The sequence below is a fragment of the Mytilus californianus genome, unplaced genomic scaffold (genome assembly GCF_021869535.1).
Source record: "Mytilus californianus isolate M0D057914Y unplaced genomic scaffold, xbMytCali1.0.p SCAF_13, whole genome shotgun sequence".
Lineage (NCBI taxonomy): Eukaryota > Metazoa > Mollusca > Bivalvia > Mytilida > Mytilidae > Mytilus > Mytilus californianus.
The window spans coordinates 14,608,036-14,623,090 of NW_026262615.1; the positions used below are offsets into that span (position 1 = coordinate 14,608,036).

The following is a 15,055-nucleotide window of genomic DNA, read 5'->3' on the forward strand; positions in this document are numbered from 1 at the left end:
TGCGCCACCTAGAAGTCACCAGGCTGATTTTCAGAAAGACTAGTACGCTCCAAAAATTCAAAATATTTGATATTTCATAGAATTTTATGAAAATTGTGGTAAGATAAGTAGCATTGTAGTGCATTATTACTTCAGATTATCTACATATAAACAATACAGAATATAATTTGAATGGTAAACAAATCCTATTTTTGTGACCAAATTGTGTCGGCACATCATGGAAAAAATGCCATGAGGAAAATGATCACGTCTCATATTTATTGTCACACTACTCAATAGTCCTTCTAGCTAAATCATGAAGTGAGTAATTTTGTTATATTTTATAACATACTGTTTGTGAATATTCACAAAAAGTTGAACTTAAATGAGCTGCTGAGTCAGAATCAGATGTGTACCCAACAAAACTATTTTAACCCTGAACCAGTCATGAAACAGTAGTGGTAGGTGTAACTTTAAGCTTGGTGCTTTTGATCTAATAGATACAGTCATATATACTTTAATGGTTTACTGTTCCAAGAGAATTCTTTGTTGTTCTTGGTATCAAACCTAATAGACAAATGAATCCCCTGTGTCCGTGTAGAACTAAACTAAAGTAAATTTGGTCACAAAATATTATCCACTGTATCGGTTTTATGAGATTGCCAAAGAATAGTCACAAGTCCCAGTTGTGTGGATACACCAGACTACTGTATAGTAAACAGTGGTAAATTTAAATGAAGTGATGTCAGATATAAGCCTGTCAACGTATATTTGTTCCGCCTAACAGAAGTTCCACTGGAAACTTTGTTATAAACAATGTCATAATATCTGTTCCTGTTGGAACAAATATTCTATACCATTTTTTCCGTTAGGAACATTTACTGTAATATTTATTCCAGTGGAAATGATATTCCAGAATATTGATTCCATTTGGAACTTAAATTATGAAGGAACTTCTATTCCGTGACAAGCCATCTAAAGTATCAGCTACAGCTTCACACCTTCTGTTCTCATGACACACCCAATGTGACTGTCTAGTTTCAATAATTGATACATATACTTAACCGATGTACTGGTTGCTTTTTTTTGACTGAAGGTTTTTAATTGATTGAAAAAAAATATAAAATTAAGAGTTTTCCCAACATAAAATCTCATTAGCATTCTCCAATATAGAAGTTCTGATCTAAATATGTTCTTAAATAAGAAAATCCTTATTCATTTGTTCCCTCACTTTATATATATGATAAGTAATCTGACGTGTCTGTGGAAGTTTTACTTGATATGAACCTTAAATACAAAAAAAAATGTTGAGCTATGTATCCTTTGGACCTATGTAAATATATATTAGCTCCTCAATGAGATAGCAACCAAACCAAAATAAAATACAAATACCTTTCAGGCCAGTCTCAATTGTCCTATGTCTAAACAAAGTTTAATTGAATTCAACGTGAAGATGACAAAAGTCATTATATCTATACTTGTAATTCTTGCATGTCTGAAAAGGCAATAACTTCAAGAGATATCACAAATATTTACAAGTTTTTTGACTGGATTGATTGATTGTTGTTTGTTTATTTAATGTCTATTTGCAAATATTTCATGAATATTCAGCACAAGAACAAAATAATAAATACAATAGAAGGTCAAGGGGGATGATAGGCAAGAAATTTGGAATGGCACTGAAAAATGAGGGTATATTGGATTATAGGGAACAGAAATTCATCCTTGCAACAGGTCACCTACAGACTACTCAAAGAGGTGTTGCAAGGGATTGTGGTCTCTCTCTACATGAGGCAGCAGATTTATAGCCCTTATTCTGTCCAAACATGGCTGCAAATTTACACATACTGCACAGCCAAACTGACTTTCCTCTTTGGCAAGGGTTTTACTGTTGGTCTTGAGAAGACCAAAATTGACCATATTTCTATACCCCAGTCTTGACTAGGGATCGAAAGTTTTATAAACTTGTTGCAGGTTTTTAACCTTTCAAAACCAGGTCCGATTTCTGCTTGAATAAGTTCATACATAAAACATTCAGGGTCGTTACTTTACATGCTAAATCATTTTAGTAACTTTTTAAAATTACCACTACAAGTTTTTTTTTGAAAAGGAGGCTCTATTAAATTTTAGATTTATAAGTTACTTTTTAAATATTTTAAAGCAGGTCACTGGTGTCTATTTAGATTTGAAATAGTTTATAATATGTAACCCAAAACAAAGTATGTACATGTATGCTCTCTACATGTACATGTATATATAATTGTAATTATTTTTCCACAGATGTATAAAATAACTTGTAGAAATATTTATTTTTACCTTTTATCTGGATAAAAAACTTTGATTTTTTTTTCTCCATATTTTACTGATAAATGGACTTTTTTTGGCAGTCATGACCATATGGGCTTTTTTCCTCTCCAATAAAAATCATGCAATATATATTAACATTTTGTGTAAATCAGGTTTTGCCAAAATATTGAGAATTTCAATAATTTAGTAATTTTTACACCTGCATTTTATATTGATAGTTATCACAGTGACCTACATGTATTGTTGCTTACATAGATCTACGTCATTTGGTCTCTGGTTGATAGTTGTTTCATGGGCAGTCAAAAAATTCTCCCAACTTGACCAATTCACGATGAACTTTGTACTTTTGTCTATTTCATTTTGAAAGTAAATGAAAACCATACAAAACAGTTTATATTGAGTAGGCAAGGCGATGAAAAGGGGAGTAAATACCAATGGGTAAAACAAATACCACAATTTGAAGAAAAAAAAAATACCAACACTATCATGATCCTGGCCAAAAGAAAAAGACAAGCAGACAAACAATGGTCCACAAAACACTACAAAGAAAACTTAACATTGAGCAACTCAGTTTCCACAGTTGCCAAACAAAATTAGATAAGCAAAAGACATCAGTCCACCCAACACTGAAAACATAAAGTTGAGCAACACAAAGTTATAAAACAACAAAAATAACAAATGGGGTTGAACTCAGGTGTTCTAGAAGGTCAAGCAGTTCCTGCTCCTCCAGTGTCCCTCATCGTGTTGCTCATGGCAGGCTAAATTATGATGATTACATGCAGTCACATTCCGTGATGTCACTATCTAGGAAAAAACAGATGAATGGATGGATGGCTGTTAACATCCAGTGATAATTAGATGCATTTTCAGGACGAGAACATGATAAGGGGATATGAAAATAAACCCTGCTTTGTTCTAGACCGACAGGCTAAGTCAGATTATTATTCTAGTTCAGAAAGTACATTGTAACAGTCCACAGGAAGACCTTACTGGGACACATTATTATGACTCCTAGCCGACCAGTCTGCTCTTTCTCCTAAACATACTAAATGCTGCATGATTCTCGGAGAAGCAGCAAATACCAATTTTCAAAACCTTAGTTTGACCCGGCTGGGTTTGAACCAACTACATTCTGACTAGAGGCAAGCAAACTACTACAAGACCACAAAGACGGTTGTCCAGGAAGAGAGGCAGGGTTGTGACAATTGGAACATTTCTGTGGTCAACTAATAGACAACTTTCGAGTTCGTTGCATTTTCATCAAAAACTTTGATTTTAGTAAACATCATTCATGCGTTTTGGGGCATCTTCACTTCCTTCCAATGTTGAGCTAGAGGTTGAAAAAGTATGATGCTATATTGCACGAATTATTCTTCTAATTATAGTCTTATAATTGAAAATCAGCAATGCTGTCATTAGGGAATTGTAATTAAGTACATACGGAACAAACATGTACATTATTTCTTGTTTATCCTGCATAATGACGATCACGAAGACCCTTGATCAACTTTAACCCTAATAGTGCAAGGATATAGGGGATCCCCTCTGTCTGGTAAATTGTGACAGAATATAAGTTCCCCCATAAAATTTGTTCCAAAGAACTTTTAGCATATAACAAAAGTTCTGTTGGGAACTTTCCTTATATAAGATTTTATCCAATGCTATAAGAAAATTCCTTCACAAAGGATAAAATATTACATAAGGAAAGTTCCCAATAAAACTTTTGTTATATGCTAAAAGTTCTTTGGAATAAATATTATGGACAATGTTTTATATAATAAAAGTTCCAGGAGAATTTGTTATATTATAAAAAGTTCCAGGAATATTTGTTATATTTAAAAGTTCTAGGAATATTTGCTATATTATAAAAGTTCCAGGCATATTGGAATATTGGCTATATTATAAATGATTCAGGAATAGTTATCATGGTTATTAGATAATTAAAGTTCTAGAAATATTTATAATATGATCAAAGTTCTAGGAATATATACTACAATATCCAAAATTGTTTCTAGTATGGAAGTAAATTTCCAATAATAAAGTACAGGCATTTTCATTTGAAATTTGTGGCTAACTTCATGCTTGACTTATGTATAAGCTAAACTTTCTTCATTGGTACAGACTAACGGACCATTTAGTTTAGTAAGTCATGGTGGAGCAAAAAAAATATATATTCTTACCTTGTATAGAATAAGAGCCATCCTTTAAATATGCACAATTTTTGTTGTATTCCTCAGACTCCATTCTTTGTATGTACTACATGTACAGGTAAATGTCATGTGTGGTGAACATTAATTAAGATGTAATCAGGTGTAAAAAATCAAATGACACTCTTTCTTTAAAGGAACAAATATTATGAAACCATATGACGTTTTAGTTCCAGGAAAATATCATATGAAGGTGGAAATAGTATTATGTAATGTTTGTTCCCAAGAACTTTTATTATCCATAGTTTTGTTCCAGAGGGAACAAGTATTATGCGGAACAAATATGTTCACAAAATGACGTCACAAAGGTGCACATAATCAAGATAATTGACGAACTTTTCCGGTGAAGGACATAACTGGAAAGTTGTCTATTAAACATAAAACATGAATGTTTGTCTTTTATAATTTCAGAATAAAAGTATATATAAGAACCGATATTGAAAGTTGGTATCATCAAGGAAAATAGAGCTGGAGAGGTAAAATATAAATTGTATAATTACAAAATAAAAGGAGTTCAGAAACTGTAGGGCAACTCTCAATGAAACAGCTATCTAAGTATCTTTAAGACATGCATGTTCCTGAAAAGTTTCAGTCAAGTGTTAAAATGTATAGGTTTGATAAATTCTTATGTCATGTATGTTGTCTACAAAAGGCCCTTTCCTAATTGTACAGTTGGAAGACTGGGGTAATTTCAAAGCCATCAGATTTAAAAAAAGATAATGAATGTATCTGTGAAGAAATACAACCAAAAGTCATATTTAATGCACAAAAAAACGTCTCCTTCTTCAATATAATGCATAGCTCAGGGGTGGATCCAGCCATTTTAAAAGGAGGTTCGCAACCCAGGATAAAGGGGGGGGGGGAGATCGTCAAAAAAGGGGGATTCAATCCCCCAGAACCCCCCTGGATATTCCACTGTAGCTTATATAAATACATGTAGATGTAGGATAAAAATCAAAAAGGCAATATTTAACCAAATAATATAATAATCCTCCCCAAAATAGACATCTAGTGCTCAGCATACATTCCATATTTCAGTAATACAATTGGTCATACCAAGTATACATGGTATATATATGTGAATTGCTCAGAAATAGATATATAATCCAGCATGAATGAAAAACAGCAGAGACTAAAACAGATTTATCATCAACCACACATAACTTATTAATAATGTCGTATATTGGTATGACCTTTGCGTCGTCGTCGTCGTCGTACGAAGACACATTGGTTTTCACACAATAACTTTAGTTTAAGTGAATGGATCTCAATGAAATTTAACCATAAGGTTCAATACCACAAAAGGAAGGTTGGGATTGATTTTGGGGGTTATGGTACCAACAGTTAAGGAATTAAGGGCCAAAAATAAGCATTTTTCTAGTTTCCAGACAATAACTTGTGGAACAGTGTATGGATCTCTCTGAAGTTATACCACAAGTTTCCATACCACAAAGGGATGGTTAGGATTTGCTTTGAGGGGTTATGGCTCAAACCACTTAGGAATTAGGGGAAAAAGGGGGAAAAACAACGGTGTCCTGGTTAATGGACAAATACTTTAGTACAAAGCATAATTTAAAGCAGTGTAAGGGAGGTAATTCAAATAAATCATTTGAATTACCTCCCTTACACTGCTTTTAAATTATGTATAAAGTAATGGTTAATGAACAATAAAGACAATTTAAAAGCAGTGTAAGGGAGGTAATCTAAATACAACGTTTTGATTACCTCCCTTACACTGCTTTTAAATTATGCATATTTATATAAGGAAGACCAGTAAAAATATCTGCAAATGTTGCATCTTTTTTTTTTACAAAAAAATCCATATGAAAGATTTGACACCATATTTTAAATTCTATTATAAAATAGATTAAGTTAGCACTATGGTAAATTTAAATGGGTAATTATGGTTGCAAACTCCATTGGAAATTTGAATTGAGATTATGACTCTTGAGGGAAAGAATTTTTTTGGTGGAAAAGGGGGGGGGGGATAAAAAGAAGTTGCGGGGGGGCAGGGTCAATTTTTTTTCTCATTTCAGATTTCAGAAAATAAAAAGAAAAATTCTTCAAATATTATTTTTTTTGCAAAAAAAAAAGTGTGTGTGTGTATGTGGGAGGGGGGAGTTAATACACAACAGCATAGTGCATTGCTCAAAAGCAAAAAAAAGGGGGGGTAAATTTTTTATTTTTTTTTGTGGGGGGAGGAGGGGTCAATTCACAACAGCAAAGTGTATAGCACAAAAGCAAAAAATTGAATATAAATTCAAATCATATAACCAATTCTAAGTTCTTTGACTACAGTTATTCTGTGTCAGAAACCTTTTATGTGTCAAATATTTAATTACAATCCAAATTCAGACCTGTATCAAGCCCCCACTGTTCAGGGTTGGACCTCTGCGGTCGTATCCAGCTGTGCTAGTGGAAGCAATTTATTTTATTTGTTTGTCATTGAAACAATGTTAATTGATAAAACCAGAAAATAAATCAAACTATTACATGGTGAAAACGAAAGGTAAATATTCTGCAACCTGTTTGACTATCCAGAATGGCAATAAATAAACTGCTATATCTGTTTCATGCAAGTATATTTAAATGAATAAAAAGTGTTTAATTCAGAGCACTTTTATTTTCTCTACAGGGATGTGCAATAGAAGAAATGAACAGGTCTTAGTTTAAGGTTGAATAGAAGTTGTGAACAGTGAGTATTGACATTAAAAAACTTGCCGACTAATTATTGTAATGATTTTTATAGTATTTACCAACACAATAGCCGTGTAAAACTGTCAGTGACATCTACAGTGTTTTGCAACTTTAACCTTAAATAGCACTAAATGTGGTTTCAATCATATAAATGGTATATGTGTGCTTTTCATCGGGCTGTTCCTGATTCACATGTAAGCAATATAAAAATAAGGAGATGTGTTACGATTGCCAGTGAGACAACTACATGTATCTCCCAAAGATCAGATGATGTGGATGTAAGCCTCTATATGTCACCATACAGGTCCGTACGGCAGTCAATAATGGACAAAACCCATACCTTATAGTCAGCCATAAAAGGCCCATAACTGACAAAATGAGCACCAATTCAAATCCTACATTATAAGAATAAGTATGATTGCCAATGAGACAACTATCCACAAAAGTTCAAATGACATGGATGTAACCAATTATAGGTCACTGTACAGCCTTCAATAATGAGAAAAACCCATAATGAAGAGTAAACTATACTAGGCCTGACAATAAAAAAATGTGAAACAATTCAAAGAAGAAAACAAACGGCCTAATTTATACAACACCATTTTCAAAAAACAAATATGGCAGACATGTAACATAAACAACCACTGACTTTTAACAGGCACATAAAGAATGTTTGTGAGTACTCAACCCTCCCACTAACCTGGGACAGTGGTGTTACAGAACAAAATAAGAACAAACTTTAAAAATCAGTTACAAATGGCTTAACTCAATAGATGGGTACAAAGCACAAACAAACCAACAAACATAAAAACAATACATGCCCACTTTCAAAGCGACATGAGATTTATTATATTTTTCATTTATTGAATTGGCATTTTTATTCCCACCTAGCTATCCTCTGACAAACCTTATCTGAGATGTCATGGTTTACATCTGGCTTTGTCCACTATAATTATTAAAGCATACCTGCCAATACTGCCAATGCGCATAGTTCAGAAATACAAATATCCGTGTAAATGTGATTAATTTTTATTTTAGTTTTACATTATATGCAAAATGTTGGGGGAATGACACTAATCAATAGATAGATCGTCGCTAATTAAATTTTTAACCTGTCACTGATTGCTGTGTTGTCAAAAGGTGTTCTATGTATAATTAGTCATTTTAATTATATAAAAACAGAGATCTTAATTAAGTATACTCTTTCTTGTGGTCTACCGAACAACAATAAAGACTTGACTGAATGAAACTTTGAAACAACAATACATCTGGGAGTAAGTAGTGAAATCTACAGGAGACAAATTTTCACGTTTCTCTAGCTGGTGCGAACAAAGTGAAAATTAAACACAACACGAAAAAAAAACCATATACCGTCTATTAAATATTAAAATACTTTTAATGCAAATACAAAATTTTGACACATAATCTTCCCCTTAGTGGAGTCAGAGAGGTGGAGATCTCCTACTTTATTGCACCAAACGGGTGGCAAGTATGTTAAAGTATTTTGACTTTTTTTATGAGACATTTTCTTATAGATATATACAGCATCCCAAATACAAAGAGGCAAGAGAGAAAAAAAAAACCAAATGAACATCGTCAAAAATTCTTTGACATTGCAAGTTTACCATGATATGTATAGATGTGTATGTTTAATTTTCCAAAATGCTGCCATTAGATATTCTGAGATCCAAGCATTGCTTATTAAAACCAGAAAATTGAATACATGTGGATTTAATATTACTATCTTCTTTCCAGATTATCTGTGAAAATGTCTGACATAAGTGATGATGAAGATCCCATTGACAACATTGATTTCTCAGTGATCAGTAATTCCATAGAAGCCGGAGGAAATACACTTGACCAGATCCTGAATGCTGTACATTATGGATCTCCAGAAATTCGACATCTTTTACGGGAGTCATGTGACTTCATATTTGAATGTAAACATTGCAAGAATCTTTTCCGCTCCATACCTAACTTCATTGCTCATAAAAGAATTTATTGTGGAGATAAGTCATTTTTTCAAAACACTCCCAAGAAGAAACCTAAGAAAAAGGAGGAGATTGTTATTGTACGTCCAGTTTCTCCGTCCTTGTCCGTTCCTGTGGAAATAATTCCAAAGGAAGGAGAAAAAACTGTCTTAGAACAGATACTGACAGGTTCTTTTCAAGGTAGCTCCGAGGCTTATAAACACTATACAGAAGCAGCCACTCATGTGGAAAAACAAAAAATGATTCAATCTTCTTCCACTGTAGTAACCAGTGCAATAAAAAACACACAAAATGCAGTCAATGTTAATGTTGTTGAGAAACCGCTTACATCAGGGAAAGACGTGGTATCCAATGCTACAAATATTTTAGAAAAAGCAAAAAAATCAAGAAAACAGGCTCTAACAAAAATTGTAGATGGTCTGAAAAAATCTGCCACATCTTCAAATTCATCACCTAAAAAGATCATAGATAAGAACACTGCCAAAGATGGTATTGGTGTTGGTGAAGTTCAGAATAAATCTGTTGCGACGGTGGTCAAACCTGTCTTGGAGTCAAAACGTAAAAATAACAAAACACAAACTAAGGCAGATAGCACTGTAGTACAGGGACTTAAAGAAAAAGTAGATAACACTTTGTCTACTGTGAAATCAGGAAAAACAGAACCAATGAAATCAGCAAAAGTTGTTTTGACCCAGTTGTCAGATAAAGCACAAATTTCTGAGAAAAGAGACTCGGCTGTGGACAAATTGTCACAAAAGTCAAATGATCCATCATCTTTTGCTGATAACGTCAAAACTGGGAAATCAGCAGATAAATCTCAAACATTAAAAATATCTTTATCACCAAATGATTTAAGGCCTGTCAAATCACAAAATGGATCAGAATTGTCTGAACTTAGTCAGCTAGGTCACTGTGACCTAGATAAACTGAAGTGCCTCATTTGTAACTTACAATATACACAGAAGAAAACACTACTCCAACACATGCATGTAATTCATTCAGACACAAAGAGAAAATATCCTTGTAGTATGTGCAAAAAAAAATTCGACTATTTTTGGGGACTGACACGTCACCTTTTGCTGAATCACAAGAAATCTAAAGAGGAAGTTGATCGAATGAGACCTGAATTACGGGGTCTTGCATATACAGTTAATGAACTAAGTAAAATCGATGATTCTGAACACACCATGGACAAAAATCAAAGTACCATGAAAACTGCACGTAGGAAGCAAGTTATGAAAACTATTGTGAAAATGAATACTTGTGAGGGTTGTCATAAATCATTCTGGCAAAAGAAGAACTATGAAGAGCATGCAAAACAATGTGGTTTTTTGGCAGCTGACCAATCGCAGAAAAAAGTAACAAAAAAGACCCCTACGAAAGAAGAACATTCTCAGTCACCTTTGACTGAATCAGTAGCATCTCGTCGTAAAAAGACTGTCCAAAAGTTGGCTGAAAGTAGGGACACTAAAGACTCTGAGGATGACATTTGTGACAATACATCAGAGGTTGCTAGTGATAATGGAGGAAAATTTGTGGACAGAAGAAAAGCGGCATCAGTACACAGAGTAAGGGTTGGTGGGAAATTTGTTTCCAAGGATTTTCAGCAGAAGATGCAGGAAAAGGTAGAGCAAGAAACAGATACTAACAGAACTGAAATGAAAGAAAAAATGAACGAGAATAAATCAAATGCTAGCAAAAATAAACTTGTGAAAAAACTGAAGGAAAAGTCTCGTACATATGTTCCTGCTCAGAGATTCATCAGTACAAGAAGATCAGCTGAGTTTTATCACTCACCTGCCCAAAGGACACGGTTCCATGACAAAAGGAGAGCAGTTGTGTCCAGTCCAAAGAAAGATTCACCAAGTAAATCTAGGAAAGCATGTGAAAAAATGTCTGAATCAGGTTCTGAGTCTTCTACTAAACAATCTCCTGAACAGAAGTCAGAACTGGAACTTGCAAGACGTAATCTATTACAAGCAATAGAAAAAGGCAGGATGAAAGAGGACGACAACACAACAGAGAAAACAGGATCTCCTGTGAAAAAAGAAAGTACTGCAACACCAAGTAACAAATTGGGGTCTGTTAAAAAACTGTCTGATTCAGAGACAGGACGATCACGTTCAGTTACCAGAAGGTCAATGAGCACGCCATCCAGGGATGGTTCAGCTGATGGCATAAAAAAACCTGGTGTTAGATCAGACAGGAAACAGCCTCAATCAAGGGATTCATCTATTGATAGTGTTAGATCAAGGAAGAGCACCAGAACACAAAGAGATACATCTAGAGAACTGTCTGTAGATAGTGTCCGATCATGTCAAAGTACAAGAAGTTCATCTAGAAGCAAAATGGTTACAGAGAAAGTCATAGGAAAGAGAGATGAGAAAGAATCTGATACAAAAAGTGGATCTCGTCTTTCCACTCGTCAGTCTACTATAAAGGATTCACAAGATTCAACAAATGAAAACATAGCTAATATCAAATCACCAAGTGACTTTGCTGTAAATCAGTCAGCAAATAAATCTTCAGAGTTGCTACAAACAAAAACATCAGAAGATACGTTACTAAAATTATCTTCCTTAAAAGATGCCGAGAGCAAACCTGGTGAAAAGTCGAATAGAAAAAATGTCAAGAATTCACCAACACAAAAGCCTGATGGCAAAAAATCTTCTCCAATTTCTAAAAATTCACCTAAAGATGAGAAACAATCCCGTAAAGTTGCACCATCTAAGAAAAGTCCAGGAAAGGATGAAGTTGATGGCACAAAGCAAGGAGGCCAAGTGCAGAAAGTAAAACCTAAATGGTCCACTAAAAATTGGACTGATAGAAAACCTGTTGATCCTTTGGAAACTCCAAAGAGTGTGACAAAGCGTGGAACTAGTGTGAACACAGTGAAAGTGTCGAAAAATGACGGAAAATTAAAAGGAGTAACAAAACATAAAGTAATGAAAGCAAAAGCCAGGTATGCTACAAGGTCAATGAAGACTAGCATACAGACAGCCAAGAAAATTGGTGAATTAAAAAAGAGGTACTCCACTAGGATCTCTGCAAAGAAAAATGATGATGATTCTAAATCTCAGGACTCAGTTGAAGTGGGAAAATCTAAAAATTCTGATAAAAGTAAAGATAATATTAGTGAACAGAGGCCTGTAGGCAAAAGTCAAACTCCACCAAATTCAGATAAAAAATGCAATCCAAAAGATGGGGAGAAAAGCATAAAAGGGAAACTTACAGAGGAAGTTAAAATGTCTCCAGTCACTGATAAAAAGATGAAGACAGTTAAAACTTCTCCAGCTTCTAGTCAGAAAGGTAAAATTGAAGCACCTGAAAAATCTGATAAACGGAAATCAGTTGGTAAAAATCAAACATCTACAGAAGTAAAAACAAAGACTGTTGAAGCTGAAAAAATATCTACAAAGTCATCAGAAAGCAAAAGTGTAAAGGAAGAGAATGTTGGTACTAGCGATGAAGCTAAATCAAGTGATGTGACCGTATACTCCCACAGACCAAGGATAGCTTCAGATATGGAAGGAGTAAAGATCATAGAGGAAATATGGGTCAGCAAAGAAATAGGTCAACCATTACAGAGTGTCAAATGTAAAAAGACGATTATAGACTCACCCAAAAAGTCAAAAGCTGGAAGGATGTATGTAGTTGATTCAGCCGACACTGATTCAGACAAATCAAAATGTCTAGATTTTAGCCGAATAAATCATTTGGTGGATTACAAAAATAACAAATGTCTACAGTGTGGACTTGAACTTACAGATATTTCTAGTCTACGTAGACATGCAGTCCGGCATCTTGGATGGAAGAGGTATAAATGTAGGCTTTGTGCCTACACTGGATTTAACAGGTCAGAGTGCAACTCTCATATAAAAAGACGACATGCAGAAAAACTCATTGCCAGCTCGTCTCCATTGTCTTCATTTATCATAGACTTGAATAAGGAAGCGTCAGATGTTCGTAACAGAAAAAAGAAATCTACAATGAAAAAGAAAACTATTGCAGAAAAGAAGTCAGAAAAACTTTCTGATACAGGTCCCAGAACATTGAGAAAATCTGTAAGGAAAAGCATTGCAGAGGATGGTCAGGCAAGTGAATCTGCAAACAGCAAGTCGGAAAAATCTGAATCATCAGTCACTGAAAGTCTGCCTGCTAGTAGAGCAAGATCTAGTTCTGGTCCTCCTGTTGCAAGCACCTCCCTGGAATCAGAGTCCACTGATAATGAGGCTATATTAACACGTAAAAGAAAACGAGCAATCAGTGAAGAAAGTGTTGTTATGGAAACAAAGGGAGATGATTTGACTCTGATGTCAACTTCAGAAGCATCTGAACAGTCTAAACTACAATCTGATTCTATGAACAAGTCTATTGATGATAATTTAGATGACTTGGAAGAAGAACTTCGTAGTGTTTCTGATTATGAGGATAATAATGAACCACCACAGAGAAATGTTGTATCACCCACATGGACCAAAATGAATGCAAATGTGGCTTTAATGATGGCCACACTTGAGGAGGCAAGAGCTACAAAGTTCTCAAGAGGGAAGCGAGGCAGAGGAGGCCTTCGTAAATTTAGTCCTCCACTTCGCAAATATACCCGTCTGAGTACAGATGATTCAATAGATCAAGATGCAAATTCATTGAAGGATAACAATGAAGAGTTGTCTCCCTTAGATAGTAATGTAAATAAAAACTCTGATTCTAAGATGGAAAAAGAAAAAGAAAAAATGGAGGAAAATGCTATTGAGGAATCTCCACAAAATCCACAATCTACAGAAAACAACAAAATAGATGAAAAACCGTCGTGTGAAAAGTCTGAAAAATTTCAAAGTGACTCATCAGAGATTGAAACATTTTCGAAAGATGAAAAAAATACTGAGATAAAGGAACCACCAGAAAAGGAAAGTAGTGAAGAAAATAAGAAAACTGAATCTACTGCAAATGAGGAAGTGAAATATACTGATATGGAAGAGGTCGATTCCTCTGTTAATAAGGATGAAGAAAATGATATGAAAGGAAACGAGCAGTCTTCAGAGGATGAAAAAATGCAAATAGTAAAATCTTATGAGCAGTCAGTGAAATTAGATGTGCAATCCGAAAAATCAGATGTTGAATCGGTAAAATCAGATGTGCAATCCGAAAAATCAGATGTGGAATCAGTAAAATCAGATGTGCAATCAGTGAAATCAGATGTGCAATCGGTAAAATCAGATGAAGTTGATGCTGAAAAGGTTAGTAGTGAAATAGTTGATGTGGCAGAAGCCAGTACAGACAACAAAGTTCAAGAAGAAACAAATACAGAGTCTGGTGAAGAAATATCAAAATCAGGAGAAGAATCAAAACAGGACTTGAAAGAATCTAAAATAGAAAACACAGCTGCAAAGGTCGAAGGTTGTCAGACTTAACTTGTTCTTTGTGATTCTTTATTTAGTTTAGAAATACAACATGTACATAAATGAAATATATAATACAGTAAATTCACAAATTATTGCATCAATTTATTTTTGTAATTGTTGTGCAATGGACAAAAGTTTGTGATTAATTATTGTGATTTCAGGAAATGGTGTATACAATAATGCAATCAAAATTCAAAATGCAAGTTTTTATTTTTTCTGATACCTGGTCTGTTGTTTATTTAAACATACTATTAAAATTTCTGAATTAACAGTATCTTACATCATTGTGAATTCTAAATTGAATTCATCACATATATCATGTATATGTTCATTATTGAGAGAAAGCTCAAGTTATTTTGAAAAATAGGGCTGAATTCAGTATTTTAAAGGGGCATTAGCTGTCAAATTCATGTTCACCAATTTGACTCAAATTTCCATATTCTATTTATAACATACCGTACTAAAACATATA

At 34.1% G+C, this 15,055-nt stretch overlaps 1 protein-coding gene across 1 annotated transcript; it reads left to right on the forward strand.

Moving 5' to 3' along the window:
• Positions 1 to 3: 3 nt before the first annotated feature.
• LOC127723225 (uro-adherence factor A-like) lies at positions 4 to 14,852 on the forward strand. Its single transcript, XM_052229787.1, has 4 exons — positions 4 to 98; positions 4,905 to 4,969; positions 7,129 to 7,188; positions 8,946 to 14,852. Exon 4 carries the CDS (start codon positions 8,959 to 8,961, stop codon positions 14,590 to 14,592), a length of 5,634 nt encoding a protein of 1,877 aa, XP_052085747.1. The 5' UTR covers positions 4 to 98; positions 4,905 to 4,969; positions 7,129 to 7,188; positions 8,946 to 8,958; the 3' UTR covers positions 14,593 to 14,852.
• The last annotated feature ends 203 nt before the right edge of the window (positions 14,853 to 15,055 follow it).

Bases quoted from the DNA above. Each gene is read 5' to 3' on its own strand.
- LOC127723225 (XM_052229787.1), top strand. From the start codon at position 8,959: ATGTCTGACATAAGTGATGATGAAGATCCCATTGACAACATTGATTTC.